Below are 23,075 nucleotides of genomic sequence, written 5' to 3'. Positions count from 1 at the left end.
TATAATCTAAAATAACAAAATATATTACATTACCTTAATCATATCACATTTGTAAACAATGTAAATTATATTAATGTAAGATTACAATAATATAATATTACATTATGATGTAACGTCACTGCAAATCAAATGCCCTCAAGAATCTAGCATCAAGTGTCACCGATTATGAAATTTGTAGTAGTGTGCTTGGCTGCTTCTTTTATCAGATCAGAATATGACGTGGTACGAAGGAGTATTTGGCTGCTTAGTGTCTTTGTTTTTGTTTTTGTTTTTTTGTTTTTTTTGTTTTTGATGATTTAAATGTGTTCACCGAGTTGGTTGTTTATGTGGGGGCGCACAGGCTCACCTCCTTTGCCAAGTAAGTTCTCTGCGAAGTTTCCTTTTTTTTTTTCTTTTTTTTTTTATGGCAACACGTAGTGTTGTTGTGTTCATTGCTATCGTATCGGTTGGGTTAGTTTGTGTTACAAAAATTATACATTTTCACTCATTCCCTTCTCTTTACAAAGGTGAGAAAGAGGACTAGACAATGACAACGGTTTCACTTGGTAAGACCCAAACAAACTTAACCAGTCTTCCCCACAACGTACAGAACATTACCTAGCTACATGAGAGAAACTCAATCTATCGTAAGGTCATAATGACTTCTTATCACTCTCTTTTCTTCTGTTCCTTCTCCTTTCTACTATCTATTTCCTCTATAATGCCTTGTGCCCTTGCCACCTTTCTTTCCTCCCCCTCTACTTTAAACGAAATACTTACACTTCTATTAATAGGCATGGATGTCTAGCTACATGAATTCACTTCCAAGGATTTGGTGCCAAGTGTCACCATATCGTTCTTAAAAAGGCTAGTTGTCATATGGTGCCAAGGAACTCCCATTACACCCAATAATGGTTTCTAAAATTTCTCCAAGCCACTATTATCATGTGATTCCCTTTACAAGTCACACCAAACCATAAGGAAAATGTGTCATGATCCCTATCCAAAGTCAAGCTTGTATGCACGTCTTTGCTAAGTATGTCTAGATGATCTAGGTTCTGCCTTCCGACATGCAAGAAAGGGGAATTCATAATCATTCTAAGGTTATTAGTGGAGTAATTAGACTTGCTTTTTATGGTGTCAGACTCCCCACATTTCACTAAATGCCACATACTCATCTATTATAATTTTACGTACGTCAAATGTATCCAACATTGCCAATGTCCAAATAATGATATTGTTTAATAGGTCATGCGGAAGATAGTTTACCCTCAAACTTCCTTTTACCAATTATTTTGCTTGTTTGGATAGTTTCTTTTTATTAATTTATTTGACTTAAAAATAAGTGGAACAAAAATGCAATTCTATCTAGGCAGAAGTAAAATTTTAAAAGAAGTTGTACATGCCAAATAACTTGAATAAACTGTGACAAACAAGCCCCATATCAAACAATAGAAACCCTCACTCTCTTTTTCCTTTCCTTTTATTCATTTTCTATCCATCCTGAAAATCTCTCCTACCAAATGGGTTGATATTTCTTTTAATTAAACGACATGTAGCACTTTTCTCACCAAACTAGTAACTACTTGACCCTTAGCATGGATTTTAACGAAACTCCTTTTGCCTCAGAAGTCACAAGGGCTTAATGCCACCAAATGCCCTACTGCCATTTGTAGGGCTTGTTGCTACTTCTTGATAAATGCTTGATGCTTCAACTTTTAAAAGGCTGAAGCTATCCCAAAACCCATTTTGTAAACCAAATGATTCTTTATCTTTTCATTCTGTTATTCTTTTGTTGGTCTTGTTGCTACTTCCTCATAAATGCTTGAAGCTTCAACTTTTAAAAGGAAGAAGCTATCCCATAACCCATTTTGTTAACCAAATGATACAAGCTTTTCATTCTATTATTAAGAACCAAAGAAGCCTTTATTCGTTTTCCTTTTTAGTCATCGAGAGCACTTCAAAGTACAAAGATAGGAAATTTTTAAAATAATAATAATTCCTTTTTTTTTAGAGTAGGTTCCAAAGAATTAAAATCAACAAATGGTAGCTTAGATCTCGATGTAGCTTGGGCCAGTCCAATGGGCATGACCTACAAAATGACCACTACCACGGCATTAGTTGGGTACTAATTCACCCTTTGTTTTGTTTGGGCCATACCACTAATTTCATGGGCCAAACTATGAGCCCCCAAAGGGCTCATCTTTTGGTTGGACTCAAGTTTCCAAAACTGTTATCATGGAATTAAAAAAGAAAAAGAAAGATAGAGTCATAGAGCCCACCTAAACAAAATACTAAACCAACTAGATTGTTAGAGCATCTCCAATAGTCATTGTATATCTATTTTTGGAACACCAAATGCTACTGTTTATGCTCTAGCGGATTCTCTAAATGCACAAATTCTCCAAAAAAAATTTTGAAGTTGCTACAGTACTTCTCTAAATTTAGAGAATACTGTAGCAACTTCAAATCAATTTTTTTACTTAAAAAATTATCCCAGCTACTATTATATCAATTATTTCTCTCTCCTCTGGATTTCTTTTTTTCTCTCATTCTCTCCGTTTCTCACATAATCTAAATCCAAACACAAAACACAAAACAAAATCTAATTCTTAAAATAAAGTTGAATTAAAAAAATAAAAAAGAACAAGCCGACCTAACCCCGTTTCTCACATAATCCAAACACAAAACACAAAACAAAATCCAATTCTTAAAATAAAGTTGAATCAGAACAAGCAAATATGAAAAAAGAAGAAGAAGAAGAAGAAGAAGAAGAAGAAGAAGAAGAAGAAGAAGAAGAAGAAAAAGAACGCCAATCTAACCCAACCTAGTGGTGGGGAGGAGGACGAGCGGCGATGGGGCGGCGGACGTGGTAGTATCGCGTGGTGAACGCCGATCTCCACCAGCGGTGGGGCGGCGGACGAGCAGCTCTCTCTCTCTCTCTGATGTAAAGCAAATGAGTTGCTGGAATGTTCTTGAGGTGAAAAAGAAAATAAAAGAAGGGGGACTAGACACTTATGTGGAGGAGAAAAACGAGAAAAAGAAAAAAGAAAAAAAGAAAAGAAATGTGAATGGATGAAAATGAAATGAAAAGAAGAAAAATAATATAAAAAATAAAAAATCATAATTGAAAAATACTACAACAATATTTTCACAATAAATTTTAAGTAACAAATTATTATTAGTTAATATTGGCGAGTAAAAAAATAATTTCAATGGTGGGTTCAAATTAGAACTAGTAACAACTTTTCACATAAATTTTGTTGTGAAAGTATTGCGTAAAATGTTGTGAATATAACAATTCTCATTGAAAAATATAGTTGTTAAAAAAAGAATAAACAATGAATGAAGAAATAATATTTAAACGAGATAGAGAATCTGTTGGAAAATGTATTTGAAAAAGTGAATAAGTAAAAGCTAAATGTTACTGTTCATTCTTTAAACAATACAAAAATTTAAAGAAACAATTGGAGATGACCTTAGTACTTGGATGACAATGCAATGAGAGTAGGCCTTTTTAATATTGGGCTGGGCAAGAGTAGATGAAATTCATGATCCTCGCCGTTTTCAGGGCTGTAAAAGGCCAATTGGTCGAGCTAGTCCATATGCACAATGTTTTAGTGGCTTCATCCAACTTGTATTAAAGAATTTCTATATGAGCCCACATAACTATATGGGTAGGACATAGACATGCTCATTTTGTCCAATCATTTCATAAGTGGGTTTCGCTCAAGCTTTGTATAGAGTCCTGCCGTATTTGATTGGGTCAGGTCCTAGGTTTGCCATGCCCTACTCTTTCCAGTGTGTGTAATATATATATATATATATATATATATATATATTTGTGTATGTGTATTAATTTTTGCCCCTTCAAGTACATCCGAACGATGGATTCAATGAACTTGGAAGGACATATATCCACCCCACTTTCAATTCAAGAAATTTGTGGGGGTGTTTTATGGATAAGAAGTAGAATGGTTTAACCAAATGTTAGATAAGTTCTTATTAGCTAAAATGATAAAATCTTTTGTTGTCAAATAAGAGATTCGGAGTTCTAATTCAGTATATATCAAAAATTAATTGGTGTCTTAAACTGATAATAAAAAGTAATTATTATAAAGTGGACATCATAGATTGAAATTCTAACATATTTTTAAAAATAAATAAATAAAATTAAGACACCATTTTTTTTTCTTTTTTAAAGTGTATTAATTATTTTTATACATATCATATTTATAAAACCATGTTTTATACATATATTATTATTATCTTATAATACTTGTAAATTGGTCTCTCTCACTGTTCTTGCCGTCATCCATCATTTTTTCTTTCCATCTCTATCTCATCAATATCATCTCATTAGAGATGACAAAATGACGTGATCCCTCTTTGCTACAATACATGGAGATTTTATTGTCACAGAAAGTAGGCCGAATGAAGATGGGAACACAATTGAATCGAACCCGTCCCACCTGTTCTTATCCCTTTATCAGGTTTTGTGGAGAGGGGACCTACCCTAAAACTAAACAATGGGGGCCATATTCTTAAGATCAGGTAACGTAACGTCACCAAAAAGCAATCATTATCAGAAAGTTGCTTTTAATCAAATTTGTAGACTATTTTTTTTTTTTTTTTTGAGAAAGAGTTTGTAGAATAATTGATTCTTTTATTTCATTACATTTACATCCGTCTAAGTTAACATTAACATTACGTACTTCATAATTTCATTTTTCTCTTATTACGTGTAGTCTAAACTCTTAAGTCTAAAGTATTAGTTTAATGAGTTCATGATAAACAACACTAATTAAGAAATGATCCTCTTACTGTCTTACATCACCAAAGGTCATGATGATCAAACAAAGTAGGGCTTTTGTTTATTTTTAATCTTCTTGTCCATTGGATGAAGTTAAAAAGCAAGAAAAAGCAGCAAAGAAGTAAAGTAATGTGCATATAATTTTACTACTACCATTGCCATTTTGCCAAGTACTGAGAAAAGTGTGAAGCTTACATCAATGGGTAGGTGGGTAAGCAAGCATCAAGCCAAGGAAGAAGAAAACAATATTATCACTTTCTCTTTTTTCTTGTGACGTTTTCAACTGATATTTAAATAATAGTTTTCGTTGTTTAAATAACAGTATATGTATTTTTGTAACTTTTTTTACTCACACGTATTTCCACAATACTTAAACAACATTACTAAAAAAATTTTACCAAACAATCTAATGATTACATTCATATTATTGTTGGGTTGTATATGTCAATGCTAATTGCTTTTTTTTAGCACCATTTGGGCAAGATTTCAATTTCATGGCATAAATTGATCCAAATACCAAGTCTCAATTTGGGACTGAAACTATATATATTATATAGTTCAGCAATTATCTCTTACCCTTCAGAGAAAAAGAAAAAAAAAAGAAAAAAAAAATCACTCTCTTTCTCCCATGCCTTTTTAATTTTAAATTGCATTTGATTGATACTCCTTAGCAATAAACTAATATCAGATATGCTTTTCCCTAAGTACACCTGTTACGCATTTGAAGATTAAAAATAATAATAATAAATAAAATAAATAAATAAAATTTGAGGAAGTGAACAAATTAAACAAGAACCACAATTTTTTAATATTGGTACCAGTCGGAAACATGCACATCACCAGTAAACATCTTATAACCCCCACTCCATAGATTGGACGTAAGAGATTCTTTCTCAAACACCACACATTTGAGATTTTTTTTTTTTTTAATAAAAAAATAGTGTAAATAAATTGAATAAGAAATGTCATTGAATGGATAACATAGCTATTTTGATGAATGGCAAATTACACTTTTCTCCAATGAGCCTATATTTTGCTCGAAAGCCTGGAGTGGCACCCTTTAGCAAACCAAAAAATAATTTAGTAATATGATAATTATTATGATTGGTATAATATCACATTTACATAATCTATTATGAGTGTGAAAATTTTATTATGATAAATTTCAATTATACAATATATTAGTAATATAAATAGGAAAAAGTTAACTGATAACTTAAGTGCATTGGTTTTAGAAATATATCTAGAAAATTTTTTTAAAAAAAGTCATTAATTTTTTTGAAATTCTTTTTATATTTCTCATAAAAATTATGTCAAAATTTTCTTAAAATAATTTATTACCAATTAACCTAAAACACTCGTTAACCGAACCTATAATAATATCCCACAAAACCAAGATCTAGAATTTCATGACAAAGGGTACTCCAGAATTCCCGTGAGCCTTTCAAGTGCAAGGCTGCCGACCACATGCATGCCCTTACAAGTCACAACTCACAAACTAAACTTCCTTTTGGTCTCAAATAATTATGTGTCCCTAACACGACTTTCCAACATGCAATCAAATCCAAAAAGAAAAAGACATGACAAGAGATTTTCATCACACGTTGTTCCTTCTTTTTATAAAAAATTGAGATGAGTCTACACTACACTCTACTATATTGTTGATCTCATAATTTAGGGCAGCGCCACCTTAAGGTCAAGGTGGTCTCAGGATCACCCTAACCTAATTTTTTTTTTATATAATAATTTAAAAAATTTTATTTCTCTACCCTTCAAAAAAAATTGGGAACACCCTTTGTTTTTTTTATGCCAATAAAATTAAATTTTGTTCCATAATTTGTTCTCATTCAGTGGATGAATGATTACTTGATTGTGTACACTACACTCTACTATATTGTTGATCTCATAGTTTAGGGGCAACACCACCTTAAGGCCAGGGTGGTCCCAGGATTACCCTGACCTAAATTTTTTTTTTATATATAATAATTTAAAATTTTTTATTTGTCTACCCTTCAAAAAAAAATTGGGAACACCCTTAGTTTTTTTATGCCAATAAAATTAAATTTTGTTCCATAATTTTTCTACATTCAATGGATAAATGATTACTTGGTTGTGTACATGAAAAGAGATGTGGCTTGTAGCATTGATAATGAGATTATCATGCATGGATTTCAAAATATGAAAACTCGTATAAGATAATTGTAAATTTTATGTATTTGCTTTTTTTTTTTTTTTTATTGTTGTTGTTGTCTATATATGAATTTCTCTTTTTATTAGATTGTATAATTTATGCTTCTAAGGAACACCCTAAGAAAAATTCCTGAAGCCGCCACTGTCATAATTGATTTTTTTCTTTAGGACCTAATATTAAGATTTTAATGAACTAACCTAACCTAAATTCACCTTCCTTTTCTTCACTCTATCTATTTGTTTAGTATCGTTTTAGGTTTTACTAGTGAACCCCTTTTCTTCTCCTCTATTTTTAAAGCTATGGGAGGTGGAAGGGTCTAGGCCACTTTGCACAATTGAAAGTAAAGCGTAGAAGAAGAAGGAAAAAAAAAAAAAAAAAAAAAAAAAAAAAAAAAAAAAAAAAAAAAAAAAAGAGGAATTCTCAAGTCTTAACATCCCAAGCTAAGTATTAAAAGAAAATGTAGATTTCTTTAATTTTTTTTTTTTTTTTGAAAAGTCATCATAAGAGAGTCAACCTCAACAATCTCATTTTATTTTAATGTTTCAATTGGCTATAAACCATAAAGAAAAAAATTGGGAGTTTAGGACAAACTTGTGAATTGTGTACCATATCCAATTCATAGGAAAATCTTACCTCCAAATCTGTTTGAAGGAAATTTCCTCTAACAAGCTACGTGTCAGTTAAAAATACCATAAACATGTATTTTTAATCATATAATATTTTTAATAAACTATGTGAGTTGTTTAAATAATACACATGGATAATGTTATAAACTGTTACGTAATTAGTTAAAAAAAAATTCTCCAAACTGATTTGGTGGATTGTACTGGCCATTCCAACTAAATTTCAACCATTCTAATGAAATTCTTTTCTGAGTTATACTTTTATGTGTTGGAATTTATGAACTTATTTTTATGAATTTATTTTGGTTAACGGAATTACATGACTATGAAGTCCTGTTAAAGTTATTGTTAAGTGATAATCCTAAAATGATATATTAGTGTAGGTTGATTACAAAATATTCTATTTTAGTAGCTAAATCAAAATGATTTCCGAATCAGAATTTAAAACATTATTTAAAACTAAAAATATTTGACTTTGGTTGATCCCATCATATTATACCATATAAGTTTTTGGGGCCTCACAATTTTATAAATCATTGTTTTAATTTAATTTTTTAAATATATTCAAACCTTCCATTAAAATTTTGCACACCATATTTTATTTAAATGATAAATACTAAATAGATAAATCCATAAACAAACACAATCATAATAAAGGCCTATTAAAAATTCCATTCTCTTATCAAATTTCAATTTTTTTTTAAGTAGATTTTATTGAATTTTTGTGTGCATATAAGGCAAGTAATGTTGAAGGATCAAAAATACTCTTTTTAAGGTGTACTTAACAGCAACTACCGCACATCCTTGATGCGGTAATCACTCCATAGGTATAAGTGCTTGTGGGGTTTATGGAGTAAGGATTGGAGTTCAAGTCTTCAAAATGAAGTTTCATACATATACATTCAAATTAAACTAGACTAAAAATTCTATATTGTATAAAAAATAAATAAATAAATAAAAGGTGTACTTAACCGAGTATTTATCCACTCAACCTAACAATTTAGAAGAAAAAAAAAATTAAAGAGAAGCATTTCATCATGGGGTAGTTGAAAAGAAACACTTTTTATGTTTTGAATTTTGTCTTCATCCAAGATAATTGCATGATATGAGATGGATGAGCTACTTGCCACTTGCAAGCGTGCCTCCATTTTTATTTTAAAATCTAAAACCTTTTCATCAAAACATAAAAATGTAATAATGGTGATGGTCAGTTTTGTTTGTCACTTCACTATTTTTATTCTCATCAGAAAATAAAATAAAATAAAATAAAATAAAAAAGAGCTTTGTTTGTCACAGTCTCACTGAGCTTTTCTGGAACCATCTCCTTATATATATAACACTCATGCATTGCATTGTACTTGCTCTCATCAAATAATCTATATCATCATAAAAGACACTTGACCCTTTTTTTAAAATAAAAAAAATGTTTGTCCAATGTTTCTTCATTTAAACTTTTAGTTAATCTAGAAAGAAGGAATATTTAGCACAAAACCACAAAAAATAAATAAATAAAAAATTGAAGCTACTTCAAATGTAGCCACTAATATAATGTATTCTATAAGTAGTAAAATAAATAAATTGTAGATCTGCCAAGGGACATTTCTAAGTAAATCCAAGCAATTGATTATGATTTCTGGCTCTTTTCCAATAATTTAATATTAATTGGTCTCTAAATAATCTTTATACGATCTCCTGTTAACTTCAAAACATACATGCCAAGTTGCCAACCCACCAATTCCTATCATGGGTCCATTATTCATAATTGCAAGCTTTCTTTAACCTTTTCGAACCCCAAAAAAAAAAGTTTTGATTTTTTTACAATTTTTTGTAATGAAAAATACAATTATGACAAGGATCTATTCCCACTCAAAAATCTCCTAGCCCTAAACAACACCAAGAGAATAATGACAGTGTACTTTCTAACTACTTTAGATATAATATATATAGTCAGACTGTTTGCCTTTTTTTTTTTTTTTTTTTACATCATGCATCACTGTCATGATGGTTTAAGCAAAAAAATAAAAAGTGATAATCAAATACGCACTCAAAATTAAGTTACTTATATATTAAATTTATTAGCAATTTTACAATAAATAAATAAATTTGTGAACAATATGACAACGTATATTATTAGTGTCATGTCAATGATATAATAAATAGTTTTTTATTTTGTATTTATAAGATGACACCTCGATGTGCAAAACTAATATAGTTAAATCTATAGTATTTGTAACTTAATTAATCAATATGTGTATTCAAATCACTTCTTTGTTTGACTGTGTGCTGTGGTCATATAGCTGGAATTTGTATATGTACCTTGGCAGTTGGCACACAAGTCACAAGGTATAGTTATTATTATTTTTTGGTTTAATCTCATATAAGTTAATTGATCATATAATTTTGATCTGATTTTATTTTATTATAATACTTAGTGCCCACCACATGTTTCCCAGCAAAGCCCAAACTATTATTATTTATATATTGGACACAGCTGACGAGTACAAGAATAATTTGGCCATTTCAATAGGCGTGCTAATTTGCTTTGTCCTTTGTGATTATTGACTACCTTACATTAACATGGTTCACTTAGAAAAAGAGATTTAAGGAAAGTATATTAGTTGCAAAAGTGCTTACGGAACCATGATTTAGATTTTGACCATATCATATTCATGACAGCCCTCGTCTCCTTGCAATGTTTTGTATTTTTATGGAAGAAAAATGGGTCATTGAAAGAAAAAAAATGCTTAAGATAAATACGGTTACACACACCTTATTACACACATTTTCTAGGCTGAAATCATAAGCATGAAAACATAATTTTAATTTTAAAATTGTGTTCAATTCACATTTCAGTTTAACTTTTGAAATCGCAAAGAACTTTTGTAGTCTAATTAACACTTCTTCATACACATAGTGCTTGAAGAATTTTTTTAGAAGGGAGGGAAATAATTCGAACTGCGATGTTAGCAATATATTATAAAAAAAAATAAAAAAATACTTACGATTTCAGCTCAAAAAATGGGCACATAACAGTGTGCGTGACAATACGACCCTTTATTTTAATGGTTTTAATTTCTCTTTTTAAAAGAAAAGCTTTTTTCTTTATCTTTATCTTTCTTTTTATTTTCTTTATTTGAGAAGAGAAGTGCAATTGGTATTGGAATCTAAAGAAAGCTACACCCTCTCTCTCTCTCTCTCTCTCTCTCTCAACAAAAAATCAAGTTTGGAGCCCACTTGCCGTTTCAATTTGCTTTCTCTTCACACATAAAGTGCTACATGTTCATTGATCTTTTTTCACCTGTTGGGTGCTTTTATGGATTTCTAATTAGAAATGGAAACAGTTTCATCCTCCTCCATATATATTTTTTCTTGTTCACTAGTTGGGTGCTGTATATGTTCATTCACGTTTTGCCACTTTTACCCTCTGTATATAATCATGTTAAGAGTATAATACAATGTATTAAAATAATGGTCTGTTGATAAATTACATCATTTCTCTAAGACTAACCGTTTAAGTTTTTTTTTTTTTTTTGGGTACTTTGTAATACATCTTAGTATCCTATTTCTAATCTACATTCTATTTAAAAATAGAGAAATAATATGTTCACAATATTTTCACAACAAATTTTATATGGCAAGTTGTTACAAGTTGTTATTAGTGGAGTTGAAAAATAATTTCAGCAGTAGGTTCAAATTAGAACTAATAACAACTAATCAACTGTTCTGCACTCTCGGCAATCTGGGAGACTGACTTGATTTGGTTGTTTTGCAGGTCTAAAAAATTTTCAAACCTTTTCGAGCTTGCCAGGTTCGTGTTGGAACAAGACAGAAATCCTGAGCTGTTTGCGTCGATCACATGGACAATTTGGTCTCGCTGTAACCAGCTTCGCACCAGCAACAAATCCTTTCTGTTAGCCCAGGTCGTCCCTTCAGATGCTCCACGAGTTTAAAGAGGCACAACCAGCAGCAACGTTGCAGTCTCTCCCTCCTCAACGGTCTCAACCTAAATGGGAACCTCCTCCTCCATTGCTCATCAAAATCAACTTTGACAATGCGCTCTTCAAAGATACAGAGGAAGCTGGGTTGGGAGTTGTTGTACATGATTCTCATGGAAAGGTACTCGCTTCCTTGGCAGAAAAGGTCAAGCTGCCATCATCATCTGACGAAGTTGAAGCACTTGCAGCTATTCGAGCTATCACCCTTGCTATGGACCTCAATCTACCCTCTTTTATTGTCGAGGGAGACTCCGAGGTGGTTATTTCAGCCTTAAGGAAAAAAGAGGACTCTTTCTCTTCTTTTGGCCATTTGATTTCTTCCGTTAAGCAATTTTTATTTTACTGTAATTGCATTTCCTTTTCTCATATCCGGAGGTCGGGGAACTCAGTTGCTCATTCTTTAGCCAAATTTGCAAAAACTATTGATGGTTTTTTAGTGTGAATGGAGGATGTTCCACCACTAGTTTCTGATGTACTTTTAGCCGACTTTGGCTGATTTCTTTTTTAATATGTTGAAGATGGATTCTCAAAAAAAAAAAAAAAAAAAAAAACTGTAATTTATTGTAAAAATATCGTTAAAATATTATGAACATAGTATCTCCCTTTAAAATATTAAAGACTTCCATATGTTAGGCCCTCATTATGAGGGAGTTTAGGCATGCCAGTGAGGGGTGCTATTAAAATACTAGTTAATTAAAACTGGTTAATTAGTTAAAAATAATTAATTTCATATTCTCCTTACTTTTTAAATTTTTGGGACAATTGGTAGGTAATTTATCACAATAAAAAATAAACTGATTTGAATTGAAGCCATTTTATATGAATTTTTAATTATGTCTTTATTCAAAAGTACAAAGAATTCTTTCACTATTTATACAATTCTTCCATGAGATTTACATGAGATTCCTATTTCTTACTCTTAATCCTGTCTTCGAGAAGACGCCCTAAAAGTGCCAAAGTCACCTTCCCTTACGCATGATTGAGATTTTAAAAAAATACAATAAACAAAACAAAATGTGAATTTGACAATTTTAATGTTGAATTCAAGTGATATTACCAAGAAAAATAAATAAATACCGGAGATCCCTTTTTTTTATTCAACAAAAAAAGCAAAACAAAAAAAACAAAACAAAATAATACAAAATAGTGGTGATTAAATTTAACTGTCGAATTCCTTGTTTCTCCTTTACCCACTAACTACTCGGAAATGTTTATTCTTCGTTGCTTTGCTATTTGATTTACTGTTATTTTCTGTTTACTTGCATCAATTATTTGCTTATTTGTCTATATCTTCTTAGGCAATCATGACCTAGAAGATTTAACTTATAGCCTTTACACCTACCACTTCATTTTTATAACAAAAAATCTACAGCCGTTCTCTTAGGATCACGTCATTTGTTATAATTTATTAAAGCAATAATGATTTTAAGCGTTGGACTATCACTTACACATAAATTCAATTCTCTAAACTTTCTTACGACATACTTTAGTTCACATCCTGTTAAGTTATCAACAAATAATAGGAGAAACGTCACATATTGACCCACTATAGATGCTATTTCGATTATACACCAATCACAACTTTAGACATTAGTTGGAATGGATTTGAAATAGGGCATATGATATCCCTACGCTTATTTTTTTTTTCTGTAAATATGATGGCATATGCTTGTTGGCCTGTTGGATATCCAATGTGTTTTCTACTTTCTAACCGCATGCCAAATAGCACCTGTCTACTTGTGTTCTTGAAAGAACAATTACAATGAAACTTTCTTGCTCAACTGATGAAACTATTAAAGCCATTAAAAGTTAAAACACACACACAGAAAATGTGATTACTTTTACATGTAATTGATGTGTAAGATAACTTTGGCACTTGTAGAATAGTAGCTACTATTCTGAATTTCAACAATTAAATTCAAACCAACCGCAAAAAGTTTTTAAGGAAGAAAGAAAAATCTACCAATATCCTCCAACTCAATCTCTACCAATCGTTGGTATGAGTCAGTATTGATTTTTTTAGTGGAGGGACTTGGCTGGTTGTCAAATTTATGCTATTTAGCAAGTAATCCATCTGTAGTAAAGATCGGCAATAGTGGCAAACACATCCAAACAACTCAACTCACTATGTAAATATGTACTAATCGAAACATAAATGGACTGGTTGAGTCAAGTCTGTTTCTTTACTTCTTTTTTTTAACTTCCATCAAATAATTTTCTTGTAAATTTGTGTTAGTGGAACATTTTAGCCTTTGTGTGAGGCTTTTGTTAACAAGTGTCTATGTGCATTAGTTAAGAACGCTTCAAATGAATCCCATCTTTTTTGAAAAGTAGCAAAATTAATAATCATATGTCCTTTTACTAAAAGTGGGTCAACTTCTTATAAAAAAATAAAACCAATCGACTATATCATAAAATTTAGCATTTTACGAATTTCCTAAGACACCAATTAACTAAACCACTTCTCTAAATGTCATGTAACAAAAAGTAAATCAAAGATACTTGATCTTGGGCTATACAAAGTCTTGTTTTGTGTTTGATTCAGTTTGTAATACCTGACCCGATTTGGAAGAGTGACAGTTTTAAATGTGATATTTTATGAGATATTTAAAAGATATATATATATATATAAGAAAAATATTATGTTCACAATATTTTCACAACAAATCTTAAGTGACATGTTGTTACCAGTTGTGACAAAAAAGTAATCTTAATGGTAAGTTCAAATTTGAATCATTAACAACTAACTACTTATGATTTGTTATAAAAATATTATGAACACTTCTCTATATATATATTTCAGAATTAAGGTAAAATGAAAAGATTGTACCGTTATTATTTTTGTATTTTTTTTCTTAACACAGTAAAAATCACTACAACTTAATAAACGTAAACATATTATTGTGATTATTTTTTGAACTTTTTTTTTATAATAATTTTTTTGCTTGTTCTAAAATTAGACATCCAAAGTATTTGGACACAGCCGCACTCTCCAATTATAGTAAAGTATTTATGTCTGATAATAGTACAGGTAGATCTGACAAACTCAAATAAACAATCAGTAATTTTTTTTAATTTTTTTTTTGAACCGAATCATGTGAATTTGAGTACTCGCACTGAAACTATTGTTCCCTGCACGTGTGACTTGTTCCTTAACAACATGATCTCTCTCCCATTTCAACTCTTTTTGTAGAAACCAACGAGGCCTAGATCTGACATTTTAGTTACTACTAATACTTTTTAACTGTGTAATCTTTGATAGCTTAAAAAGATTTGTCAGTTCATCAAATATTTTTAGGATAAAGTGAAATTGCAAAATTGATTGTAGTTTTAGGTTATAACTTTATTCAATATTTTTTTATTGATTGAAAATGAATTTTAATAAATCTATCATTAGATTGCATATTCTTCTTATATTCTCTATATTTGTAAAATTTCTAGAAATTAAAGATCAATAGTTATCTCTTCAATAAATTGTTTAAATTGCAAGTTTTTGTAGTTTAAAATTATGTATAAAATATAACCTTATAAATCATATAGTAAATAACACCTGATCGACACAAAATTTGACATGTTTATTAAGAGTTTAAAGAACATGCAGTTTAACGGTTAAATTTTCAAAATATGTAGTAATATTTATTTTATTGAATAAGGTTGTAACTTAAAATTATAACTAATTTTGTAACTAATTTTGTCCTTTTTTTTTTTAAATTTATTCAAATGTAAAAATGTAATTGATTTTTCGACAATTTTTTATATTTATCATGAAAGTGACATTAAAACATTCTTAAAATGATTCATTAACAAATGTCATAAGAGCACACATTAACTAGAAATTATTTTATTTTATTTTAATTTCTTGCTCTTCATCTCTATCTCCCCTTCTCTATTCATTTTTAGTTGTCTTAATGTTTAATTACAGGATTGAGATTCTCTAAAGTTATTTGGATTATTCCAACATTAGTTTCTAAAATAATTTATATCTACTTTGAAATAAATGGATTAAATTTTGCTATGTCATCAATAATTACCAAAATGACAACACTCAATTTATATTTAACTAATGACGACGTAACAAAATCCAGTTCACTTATTTCAAATGGAACACGAGAAGAAACCAGAAAGAGTTGAAATGTAATAATGAAAGAGCACGTAAGCAATGAGGTTATAAAGGAATAGAGGGATAACATATGCAAAGAAAACACTCAATTTATATTTAACAAATGATGACGTAACAATAATCCAATTCACTTGTTTCAAATGGAACATGAGAAAAAAAAATGGAACATGAGAAAAAAATGAGAAAGAGTTGAAATGAAATAATGAAAGAGCAGGTAAATACTGAGGTTATAAAGGAATAAAGAGATAACATATGCAAATCTAAAAATATGTGTTTTTGGGCAAGGAATGAGAAAGAGTTGAAACAAAAAGGGAAGAAATACAAGAAGAATTGATTTGATTTGATGGAGGGAAGGAGATTAGAATGGAGGAGAATGAAGATGGGGGGGGGGGGGGGGGGAGCCAAAAAAAAAAAGCATCAATTAATTACCATTAATCGGAAAAACCAAAAGTTTAATAGTTGGGAAAAAAAAATAATGAAAGAGGAAGTAAATAAGGAAATAATTAATTGCATGAGGCAATTGAACTGGTTTGATGTAGAGAGAAAGAGACAAATGGAGAAGGACAGGAAAGCCAAAAATTGTGAAATTATTTATTTTATTATAAAAAATGCGTAACTTTATTAAGACGAAGATTAAAATAATACATCTTGAGCCAGAGTTGACTCAATTATATTAAGATTTTTTTTCTATTCAAGTTACATAATTAACAACATTCTTAATAAAATTGTGAAACTATTTATTAATTAAGAAAGATCGAAGAAGAATAAAAAAAATAAAAATAAAATAAAAATAAAAAAAGCTAAAAGCTAAATTAAATTATAGATTTCTAATCAAGCTTTCATTTCTATCTATAAAATAGATAACTTTAACCACAAAGAAAACTATGGGCAGTTCCCAAGTAGAATTGCAAACCACATGCCAAACAAAGCCTGGATTAACTTGACTTCTCCCTATTTTAAATAGAATTTTATTTGTGAGCACCATGATTAATAGCGCAGCCTTCTAGATTTATTTACTCCAATTCTTTGCATCTTACCTTGTGCCAAAAATAATTTATTATTATTATTATTATTATTATTATTTTTTTTTTTTTTTTTGCATTTAAGAGAGTCATTTTGACTTTGACTGATCTCATTATTGATTTTTCTTTTCAGATTTGATTTAAAGGAAAAAAAAAAATGAACGACTCAATAAAATTATCCTTCTTTCCATGAGACTCGATCTGTAAAACTAAAGTTACAAAACCATCCCATATATACAAGTTACACGCATCTTTTTTGAAATATCATATTATTTCAATATTTTTTTACTAAAAAAGTATTTTACAATATCATAACTAATTCACACGTTCTATTATACCAAAAATATTATGTCAATCGAATATTTTAATTTAATGTCTATAAATTTATTTTCTAGGTTTAAATTTAAAAGTAAAAAAAAAAAAAAAAATTGTTTAGAGATAAGTTAGTTGTTAATCAATAACTATATTGTGAAAAAATATAAAAAAAACAATACAATGCAACCTAGTGGTGATTTATTTGTTTAAGAATTACTAATTACAAAGTTATGAAGTGTTAATATTAATAATAACTATTCAAACTTCAAAGTATAATGTGAACCTAGGTCATACAATGGCTTTTAGAACTTCACTTGTAATTTTGCAAATGTGTTATGCGAGTTTGTGACGTAGAGAGAGAAAAGAACTGGCAAGTAAATTTGGACATATTTAAAGGGAGGGCAATTGTTTAGCACATGCCCTTGCTAGAAGAGCGGTTATCTATAGGTTTAGATGTTTGAGTAAAAGAGCTACCACCTAATTTGGAGACTGTATTTCAAAAAGATTTAAATTAATAAAGTTTACTTAACTTTTTTCTCCAAAAAAAACATAGAGAGAGAGAAAAAAAAAATCAATTATCCATCTATGGATTAAGATCATTTAGAATTTCTAAGTAACTACAACACGGAATTCTTAAAATCCTATCAATTTATAGTAAAATGAATGAATTTGATTTTACCAATCATCAATAATATAAAATAAATTCCAAATCAATGTTAGTAAATGGTGCAGATGATGGTATTTGTTCAACTTTATTTTGAGAGAAAATTGACTCCTAGATAAAATGATAAAAAGAGAGGGCTAGAGAAGAGAGGGTGCTAGAGAGCAGAGCGGGTAAATAAAAAAGAAGACAAAAGATTTACAAAAGTTGCAACTCTCATGTGTATTTAGAAGAGAACTGTGACTTTTAGAATTTTTTGAATAGTGATGTACAACCAGATGTGTGGCTATTTTTGTGTAATCTTGTGCACATGACTCTCTATGCAAATGCTCTAACTCTAAAAGCTCTAGAATATCTCTAATTTCCAATCCTTTGCGTATCATTGTGATTTATTATTTATCTATTTTAATGATAGATAGATGGATAGATGATGAGTGAAAATAAGGTGGAATTGACCATCTCACATTGTGATTTATTATTTATCTATTGTAATGATAAATAGAGGGTCAGATAGTGGGCAAGAATAAGCTGTAATTCGAACAATAACCATATTGCACCACAAAGAGATGACATTAACACTTTACTAACACATACTTAATAACTCCATGAGGTTGTGAATGTTGCACATGATGACATTGATGCTGATTAAGGAGTCAATCTGATAATTAATTGATGTTAATTAAGGAGAAGTGGACTAAATTAAAGACAGCCCAGGATTCCATTAAGAACATGATCACTGCTTAAATTGTAGTATTTAGTTCTCCATTAACTTTGTCAAACCACAAGATAAAACAAGGCAAAATGAATAATACATAATTAGCTGGCAAGAAGACTTTCATATTTTTGAGAACCACACATTGTTGTGTACAAATTGTCAACATATACAAAAAGACAATTTTTAATTTCCCCTATTAATTTGTACGGAGTTAGTCAAACAAAAGGAAAAGAAAAATAAAAATTGATAAGAGTATTTACGCATTCACAAAAGTTGAGCAGATTATGACAAAAACTTGCACACTATTATTATAAAATAAAGCTTACAGCAACCAACTACTACAATCTCAACTTAAAAAAAGAGAAAAGAACAACCCAAGTACAATAACACAACAATAACAGCCACCATTTACAGACCAAGTACTAAAAGGCCATAATAGCTTCAAGCTGCACTAACACATTAATCTAGTGTTTATTCCTTAACCACACCCCCACATAGTGATATTTCTTACCAAATAGGCTTAAGCACTAAATAAAACTAACATAAAATCCCTCTCTTTTGCTCTATTTTACAACCAAGAAGCCCATTGAGACTAGTACGGATTGAAAATGTCTGAAGTAGCCATAATAGGCTGGTTCAAGTATGACAAACTCATTGGGTTCATAAAGCTATCAATAGGCTCAGTACTGAAGGTGCTCGAGTCCCCAACACCAGCAGCTCCAAAAACACCAGTGTTTGCATTCAGGAAATTGATAATATCATTCAGAGCCTGTAGTCTGTGGCTAAGCTCACTGGCTTGAGCTCTCAGTATTGAGTTTTCAGTCTCAATATTCATGTAATGCTGCGTGGTGTTAGTCACACTTTGAATGATCTGCTGGTTCTCTTTCCTGAGCTGAGCCACCTGAGCCACCAGATCATCCAAATGCTTTTGCTTCCTCATTCGAGATCGCCTTGCTGATTCTCTATTTGATATCATTCTCTTCCTCTTCCTCTGATCCATCAAAGCTTGCAAGTCTTCCTCAGAACCTGAGTTTTGAAGCTGAGATGACCCTGAAGATGTTCCACTGGAGGAAGCCATGTTGAAACCACAGCAAAGTTTGTAGCTTTTTTCACAATAAGAGTAGTCTAAGAGAGAGATTACTTACCAGGACCCAGATACTAAATTACACTAAGATAGCAGATAATAGTAATATAGCTAATATAATAATAATAATAATAATATACCCTAATTTATCAGAGATTGGCAAAGATCATGAAACGTAGTACAACCAGTAAAGGAACACGACTGAGAAGGATTGAACTAAGTGTGTCCTGCGCCTGAATGTGGAATTTATCATACACCCAGAAAGGAGAATCTCACTGAGAATTGGAGACATGAATCTCAAACATCAAGAACAACAAGTTGAGCATGAAGATAATCTTGTTTAAGAACCAATAATATTTGATAAAAATTGGAACTTGGGTTTTTGCAATAGACTCAAAAACTCCTACCCAGCATGAAAAAGTTGAAATTTTTTCTGAGATTTTTGAGGAACAAAAGGATCAGTAAAAGAAATCAACAGGTTTTTGATCAAAGATGAGTTGTGGATTTTGAACCCAAAAAAAAACCAACTTGAGAATAAGTACTTGATCTTGGACTAAGAAAATCACAATCTCAAAAAGTGGAAGATAGACAGAGCTTCTTCAGAGATTTGAGAAATAGACCAGGATATGCGCAAGAGCGATGCTAAAGAAAGACAAGGAGAAGAAAGCAAAGAGGAAGAGGTCTGTAAGAGTATTGGGGGTGGAATTTATAGAACAAAATGGACTAACAAGTTGATGAAATAAATTAATTTTCAATTAAAAAAAAAGAGGAAGTGTAAAAATGAGAAAATGAGAAATAAAGGAGAAAAAGGACACTGGAATCTCCTCTGAAAAAAAGTAGTTGAAAAAGTTGATGGGACATGTGAGGTTGGGAAGAGAAGACTCCACAACTGTCCAGATATCCAGCTGTGAACCAACGATATAAGATTACTTCATTGGTGGTTAAATTTCATTATTGATACTGCCTAGGCAACCTGTGAAAGTAAAACCAATAAGATAAAGATTAGAGGAGAAAGAGAAAAAACAGAGGAAACCCACAGGAAGAAGTGTATTGCTTTTGTTTTTGACTTTCTGTGGTAAGTAGAAGTATTTTTGTATAACTAATAATTAGCAAGTTACACGCGTATCTAATGAGTTTTAAATCCAATACATCATCATCCATTTAGCGCTTGCAAGGAAAGAAGATATTAAATTAATCGAGGCAAAGTTCATTGACAATTCTATTTTGTCAAAGTGGTAAGAAATACAATTTTTTTTTTTTTGTAATTTTTTACTAATTGTTAGTGTATAATAGAAGTGACTGTGATGAGCTAACACACACGAAAGGAATATTACACGAACAATATATTGAGAGATATATATTTCATAATTATTGATAAGTAGACAATGAAAGAATGGATACCTCATACCTCGACATATTAATGCAACTTTTATGATTAGTATATAATAAGTATAGAGTCTGTTTGGAAATAGGAGTTTATTTAGTTGAAACTAAATTTTTTTTATTAGAAATACTATAAATAAAACTAAAAGATAACTAAAATAGTATAGTGAGACTTATAAATAGTATCAAAAATTGTAATATGACCCATAAATAGTAGCAAAAATAAGTTAAATAGTAAAAAAATCTAGCTTTTTAAGCCAATGTCTAACGCAACCATAGTGTTAATTGTGTGTCCATGTTAAAATGATGTTGCTACAATCACAATTTACTATCTTAATAATTTATCAAAAAAATAAAAAAATAAAAAGAACTTACTACCTTAATAAATTAAAAAAAATGTCCCTAACATTTTTTTTTTTTGATAATTAACATGGTTGATTATACACATAATAAAAATTTATTTAAGAAAAAAACTTTTTTTAACAGGTGTCTTAACTCTTAATAACTCATTGAATAGGCTTTGAAGGGATTTCACCTACATTGAAAAATATAGAAAATTTAATAATAAAAAAAATTGTCTTTATGTTGAAAGTGTCTCTGAATCCCTCTATAAAATGGCACTGTATTATTAAATTCTATTTTGGTTTCGAATCCTCTAAAATTTTGCCTATTTTTAACTAGAAAAAAGGACACTTTGCAAGATAAGAGATCTGTAGGTTAAGATTGTGCCACCTTTCAGGCATATTTGACACAAAATTCACACCGTCCACTTCAAATAAAATGACAATTAGAGTTCACCTAACTCTCTCTCTCTCTCTCTCTCTCTCTCTCTCTCTCTCAATGGAAAAACAAATAAATAAAATTTTCAGAAAATATGAGAATCAAAGACCAAAGAAACTAACCAGATTTTGAAATCACAAAAGTGTTGTGTTTGATTTCAACATAATATTCATCCTGTATCTTTGTGTAGCAGAACTAAAATTGTGGCAATAGTTTGAATAAGATTCCTTCTTCTTCTAATTATAGGTACTGTATATTCTGGTATTGAAAACATGGCTCCAAAAAATGCCAACCACATCTCTATTAATTAGGTGATAGAAATGTAGTGTAGCTAACGTGCCAAGAATTTGTTGCAGAATGCATGAACTTTAGTCCTATGATTTCTTTACCACATATAGTTTTTCGGCTTGGCAATTCTTTTTTGTCATTTCTTCATTTATCACGGAAAACCTTAGAAGAGGTTAGTGTAATTTTTTCACATATATATATATATATGCTTTAATAATTTGATAGTTCGTATAATAAAAGACGAACAATTTGAATCATTATTTTCCTAATAAGAATAAATGATCTATGACATTGAGTTAGGACAAAATTGACCTCTGCCCTTTTCGGGCAAAATAAATAGCATTCTACCCTTTTTCCTAAACTAATTAGGGAAATGCCCCTTTTTTGAAACTTGACTTTCTTAAAATCGAGTTTAAAAAAAAAAAAAATTATGGAACCCTATAGCGATGTTTTAAGGAGCCTATAGTGACGTTTTAATGACCTATAGTGACGTTTTGTAACTCGATTTCCGTGAAGTTGAATTACATGCAATTTTTTTACCTATAACTCGATTTCATGGAACTTGAGTTAAAAAACACCACTATAAGTCCTTAAAAAGGTCACTACAGGACTTAATTTGATTTTGAGAAAGTCGATTTTCAAAAGATGGGCATTTCCCTAATTAGTTTGGGAAAGGGGGTAGAATGCTATTTATTTTGCCCGAAAATGGCAAAAACCAATTTTGTCCCATTGAGTTACAATGCTCTTAGTCAACGTTTGAGAACTCAATTAACCTCTAGATTTATTACATGTCATTTGTCTTAGATCTCAAAATAGAAGATAACTAGTAGTAAACTAGTAATTAATTAAAAATTGCATGTAAAAGAAGGAAACTATTTTATTAATATTATCAAATTATCATAATATATTATTTTAATAATTAATGTAGGGTCTTGATTTACAGTCCAAGCCCAAAACATATGGCATATTGGCCTAATGAGCCCAATACAATAAATTTATAGAGAGTGGGTCGAAAAACTAGGCTCTAATGAGTTGAATAATGGCTAGTACTAAATTAAATGATAATCAAACACTAAATAAGAGATTCTGATATTAATAGACTTTCA

At 30.2% G+C, this 23,075-nt stretch overlaps 1 protein-coding gene across 1 annotated transcript; it reads right to left on the bottom strand.

Moving 5' to 3' along the window:
- Window positions 1-18,716: 18,716 nt before the first annotated feature.
- LOC126707675 (bZIP transcription factor 44-like) lies at window positions 18,717-20,235 on the bottom strand. The gene has a single exon (XM_050407501.1). The coding sequence runs from the start codon at window positions 19,510-19,512 to the stop codon at window positions 19,027-19,029; it is 486 nt and encodes a 161-aa protein (XP_050263458.1). The 5' UTR covers window positions 19,513-20,235; the 3' UTR covers window positions 18,717-19,026.
- Window positions 20,236-23,075: the final 2,840 nt, after the last annotated feature.

The sequence above is a fragment of the Quercus robur genome, chromosome 11 (assembly GCF_932294415.1).
Source record: "Quercus robur chromosome 11, dhQueRobu3.1, whole genome shotgun sequence".
NCBI classification, from domain to species: Eukaryota; Viridiplantae; Streptophyta; class Magnoliopsida; order Fagales; family Fagaceae; genus Quercus; species Quercus robur.
The sequence above is the reverse complement of the archived record's forward strand: the minus strand, read 5'-3'. Positions and strand labels throughout refer to the sequence as shown.